Consider the following 5,805-nt stretch of genomic DNA (forward strand, 5'->3'; position numbering starts at 1 on the left):
TAAATGCTACCTCTGGATAGAATTACAAGTGTTTTGCTTTTCAACTGTCTCCTTTATACATATTTTCATTTTCTAATTTCAATAGAATAAAACACATACATGGAATGAAAAAAGTCTCCTGGTTCTTCTACAGTATATTGTTACACCATATGCAAGAGAAACTAGCTGTGCATATGAGTCAGAAGTATTATTTTAAGCATTCCCTGGGCAGGGGTACTGTACTATTGGTATGGATACTCAGCTCAGTGCAGATTGCTTTTTCCTACACTACAGTGGCAGGGAGAGCTCTTATACAGAATTTTGACCTCCTATTTCATCTCTAACAGCACTTCTAGTGGCCCCTGTTCCCTTGACATCAGAGCAGCAAAGCAGGCAATGAAATCACAACTTAGAAGTCCAAGTCTTGGTATGTGACCACAACCACCCTCAGTAAGACTCAAATCTCTGTACAAAGCTAAGGGGCCTCAAGATTGCACTGCAAACTTCCACTCACCACCACCCAAATGCTCTTGCCCACGGACCTGAGCAGTGTTCAAATTAGGGAAAAATAAAGATGTCACGGTTCCCTTAAAAGTCATGCCACAAAAAGTTCTTTCCAATGGCCTTTCCAAAACTAGGCCTGATTGATGGATATAACCAATGTATCCTTCTTTCATTGTGGCAGTCAACTAGTCAGTTTCCTGAGTGCTCTCCATGTGTCTGTTACAGGGATAAGAATACAAGACAGTGACTATGCCATCAAAGAGTCTGCATTAAAAAAAAATTAGTTAACATGGAGGGGAGAAAGAAAAACCAAAACAGAGGGAACAGACAAGCCAACAGATCACCACAGTTCTTACTTTAAGATCAGTTCAGGAGAATTGCCAGGACCTTGAAACTGTAAGAGGCATTGCTACAGGCCACTGGTGAAGAGGTTGAGTAGCAGCAGAGGTCTCTGGATCCTGTGAGGATTTGTTCTAAGAAATCAGCCACCCCAAAAGAACTGATAGCCCAACCCCACAAGGATTCCCCGTTTTGCCCCTATTGTCCCAACTACACAAGTTCCTATTTCCTGCATCCACCCCTGCCATTTACCACTTAGTAGAAATAGTAAAGACATGGGCCACAAGGAGCCCTTCTTCCCAGGACCTTCACTGGGGCTCAAATCTTCCTGAGCTGGTGCCAGTGTTGGCAGGGAAGCAGCTGGCTGATATTGGTGGATGCTGGAATCAAGGAGGGATGAACACCTTTGACCATTTCGCACTGCCCCACAGCATGTTCACATCTTAGACCTGGTGAGAGCACTGTCAAACTATATCCTTCCGTGGTGCTAAAAATTAATAACAGACCATTCTTAGAAACTTTGTTTACAGGAAAGATCTATCCTTCTAAAATTCCCAACCTTTTTCATCTCCCCAGTAACCATGAACACATACATACCAGCTTTGCCTAAGGCAAAGACACCCAGAGCCCCTGCCGTATGGAAGACAGAGTTGGTAGAGCCAGTGGAAGGGCTGTGCCCACCTTGGATGATTTCTTGAATTCATTTAGTGCTTGCCTTTCACAGTCATGTGGGACACCCCCTCAATTATGCCATGAATGAGAATTCAAAGGCTTCCAAAGTGCAGCACTGTCAGAACTGTTCCCAATCAGTTCTATGTCATATGTTCTCCTCAAATAGGACTCAGCCTTTTAGAAAAGTTATGCTTGCAGTCACACCTATTCCTCCCCGCACCACACACACACCCTGAGCCACAATGGAGTTGCTGTCAGGTGTGGCTCAGCTGCAGGACAGAAGTCTCCTGAGTGCTACTTTGACATCCTTGTTCCTCAGAGTGTAGATGAGGGGGTTCAGGGTGGGTGCCACAGACGTGTAGATGACCGACACCCCCTTGTCCTTGTTCAGTGTGAAGCTGGATGCAGGACGGATGTAGGTGTAGATGACAGTGCAGTAGTACACAGAGACCACCAGCAGGTGGGAGGAGCAGGTGGAGAAGGCTCTGCGCTTGCCTTCAGCAGATGGGATGCGGAGGATGCTGATGACAATGAAGATGTAGGAGAGGACTGTCACAGAGAAGTTCCCCACAGCCAGGAACACATCTGCTGCAAAGGCCATAGCTTCATTCAGGTGAGTTGGGGAGCAGGAGACTTTCAGAAGTGGGGGGATCTCACAGAAGAAGTGTTCAACCACATTGGACCTGCAGAACTGCAGACTCATGGTGAGGCAGGTGTTGATTGAGGTGTTGGTGAGGCTGATGGCCCACACGACCCCAGCCAGGAATGCACATGCCCGGGGCCCCATCATGCCACTATAGTGCAGTGGCTGGCAGATGGCCATGTAGCGGTCATAGGCCATGGCTGAGAAGAGCAGCAGTTCAGCCCCCATTGACCACGTGAAGAAGAAGAGCTGTGCCATGCAGCCCCCATAGGAGATGGTCCTCCTTGCCAGCATGCTGCTCAGCAGCTTGGGCAGGATGGTGGAGGTGCAGAGGATGTCCACCAGGGCCAGGTTAAACAGAAAGAAGTACATGGGGGTGTGCAGAGCTGGGCTGGCAATGATGGCCACCACAATTAGCAGGTTTCCTGAAAGGGCAGCTGTGTAGAGGCAGAGGAAGGTGGAAAAGAGAAGCATTTTCAGGCTAGGCCTTTGGGAGAATCCCAAGATGAGGAACTCGGTGACCAGTGTCTGATTCATCCCAACACTGTGTGTGCACTGGAGCTCCACGGGGGAAACTCTGCTGCCTTCGTAGCTATCACAGGGTCTGTTGAGCAAAGGTGCTGAGATTTCAGCTTGTTCTGAAGAGCTCACCCCTCAGCCACTTAGAGGCAATGTTTCAAGTGGGTCATGGGAATAAAAACAGAGTTCTGAGCCTCCCAATATGACATGGAGAGCCACTGCTGCCAGCTGTGGTGAACTGCCCTACCCACCGCCTATTCCAGGGGTACTGAGGTGAGGGTCACCCACAAACAGGGGAACTTGAGCTACAGCTCAGTTCATCTTCATCCTTGTCCATCCCGTAGAGAGCATCAGTATGGAGAGACTCAGGATAACTTTGGGGGCACCCCGTGATAAAGGGATTGAATTATTTCTCCTCTTGAAATTTTGCAAAGGTTATGCTTAGTGCCCACTCAGGGGCTTTAATAGTGCCTGAGAACAGATAAAGGATGAGAAAATACCAATAAGTAAAATGTTTCTACTTTGTCTGGTCACATGCTAGCAGCACTGTTGGAAAGAGGTTACTCACAAGTGACTTGTTCATTGGCCGTCAGACTTCATTGTCGCTTCCAGCTGAGGATGTCACTGGAGCTGGACGAAAAAGGACCATCTGTAGAACTAGGCCTCTATTCCACACCAGTCTTGCTGTTCCTCCCCTGATGCAGCCTTACACACACTTGGTTCTCAACCAAAACTCTGAAGCTGCTTATAAAGACACCTACAAGATGAATATTGAAACAGTGTAATCTCAGGCTCACACCTGCCAATTTCCAAATAAACAGATAAGAGCATATTGTTCAGATGTTTAAACAAATTATCCCTTAAATTTAAGGGTACTTGTGCTTGTTTTCAAATTTTCCATTTACACATATTTCATTAATCATATACATCCAATTTAAAGGATTATTTTCATGCACCTTTATAAAGCTGGGACTATGTTAAACTATTTTCTGGTACTGAGTTAGATTTGATCTTACCTCCTGTCTGCCAGAGGGGCAATGTTTCAGAGATATACAACCTTCACAGGATATTATAAGGATGTGTCCCTGTTCAGCAAGCCAGAGAATAACAGACCTGTATATCGCCAATGAAAGTTTCCTTACCAGCATGACAAGTACTGATACATTTTAACCAGGCACCTGTTACACTGACGAAGAGATAGAAAGATCCTAACATAGACAGTTTGTATGCTACATTCCGTTCATGTTGCTCATTTCACTTTTTCATATGATTGCAGAAATCTAATCCTCAAAAACAATAGCCAATAGAGTCTCGTAGCACTTAGTTGTAAAGTAAAATGAAAATGCCCATAATTTTCAAAACATTATTGTATATATTCTCATATATATACAATATATAGAATCAACATCCCATTATAGCAGGTGCTTACAAAAGATGATAAGTTTCTTTCTGGAATTCCTGCTATCCTTTGAAGAAATTTTCTTCTCATTACCATGAAAAAATATTGGGTCATCAGCTCATTAGGAAACAGACTTGTTTCAAAATAAAAATTGAAAAGAGCAAAGTGGGTGATATCTGTGAGTGTGAGTGAAGAGGGAAAGACACTTGTGACCAGGGCCACAGGCTCTATATCATCTGTAATAGCCAAAGACAAAGGCTCACAGTGAAGGGCCAGAGTCCTGCAGGGACCAATTAGGAAGATCCACCTACTGCATGTAGAGGAACTGTGCCTGCATTCAGGACCCTCTGGGGAAGCTGACCAGTGCCTTGGGACAAATCCAGTCCCTCCACTGGAGCTTGGCAAGACTGGTTCTCCATGGCTGGGCAGAACTGCTGCTCTGCACTGCTACTCAGAGACTGGCTGTCCAGCAGCCATGTCAATGACTATGACAGGGTTCAGGGAGCTGATACGCCTGTCAGGTGATGAGGTATTCATGGTATTGAGCCAATGAACCATCCAAATCATGGTTCCACCCCACACAGATGCACACAAAAGGACAAGGACAGCCCTGCCACCTGGTCAGGTGCACAGGCTGCTACAAGGTATCACCAGGGCTCAGCTCCTCAGAGTGGCTGATGGCCATGTGATAAAGCTACATGCAGGCATGACTGTCAGCGTTCTGCTTTCAGAATGTCTTTCTTCGCACAGAAGAGCACTCTTCACCTGATAATGAAAATAGCCACAACTTATCCTTGGTTTGGCCAGTTTTAGGTTAACTGAAATTGTTCTGACCTGGGCAGATGATGCTGACTTAGGCTAGCACTGACCTGGCACTAGCAGATTGCTCTATTTCCCAAAAGGTCATCTTAGTGTTGTGTCATTTCAAGGACCCAGGCCATTTGGTGTAGAAACATGGCTGGCTGGTCACCAGCTCTTCTCAGATAGCAGCACATTTCTGGCCTTTGTTGGACACCTCAGCTCTGGCTAGGACACGACCAACAATGGGACCAATCTTGATGTCCACCCACCATGCCTCAGCACAGGAGTTTTATGCCTTAATCCCCCACCTTGTGAATTCAGTGTTACCGTTAGGATGTCAATGGGCGACTTACACAGAAGAGAGGACAAGGTGTGTTCATTCATTTCCTCCTTCAATCCTTCACCTTGCTTCTGCTCAACCCAGTGTATCTATACAACCTGTAACTCCTAACACCTGTGTGCACCAAAGCCGGCACCCCTGTTCCTCTCACGTTGTTGCAGTATGGTGTCTAGCCATCTGTGTGTGCATTAGAAATGTGTTAATCACAGCCAATCACCAGATTCCAGATGGGTCTCAGGGATGCAAAGCTGGGCTGGCCTTTCTAATTCCATCAACCAGCAGAAGAACAGCCAGCACATTTGTCAAGGAGGCTTTGATGGTGGTTGCAGGAGTTCTTTCCATTCCCTCCATAGACGTATCTCCTTTCTGAACCTCTCTGTGCAAGAACATAAGTTCAGGTACTTATGGTACATCACAGCATGTGAGGACAGGGACACACATTCATGTTCCTATCCCAAGGCCTGTAGAAATGACCAGTTGGCATAAGACAGTAGAAGCCCACCCTCTTGGCCTGTGACAATCTGATGCTTTTGAGATCCCTGGCAATGAGCCTCAGTCTCAGTGCCTACATTCTGGTGTGGAGAGTATTCATTTGCTTGATTGATATTT

At 46.1% G+C, this 5,805-nt stretch overlaps 1 protein-coding gene across 1 annotated transcript; it reads right to left on the minus strand.

The window, feature by feature from the left end:
- Positions 1–1,759: 1,759 nt before the first annotated feature.
- LOC104859386 (olfactory receptor 13G1) lies at positions 1,760–2,674 on the minus strand. Its single transcript, XM_010619969.1, has one exon. It carries the CDS (start codon positions 2,672–2,674, stop codon positions 1,760–1,762), a length of 915 nt encoding a protein of 304 aa, XP_010618271.1.
- Between the last annotated feature and the right edge of the window lie 3,131 nt (positions 2,675–5,805).

The sequence above is a fragment of the Fukomys damarensis genome, unplaced genomic scaffold, assembly GCF_012274545.1.
Source record: "Fukomys damarensis isolate Sample0158 unplaced genomic scaffold, DMR_v1.0_HiC HiC_scaffold_8, whole genome shotgun sequence".
NCBI classification, from domain to species: Eukaryota; Metazoa; Chordata; class Mammalia; order Rodentia; family Bathyergidae; genus Fukomys; species Fukomys damarensis.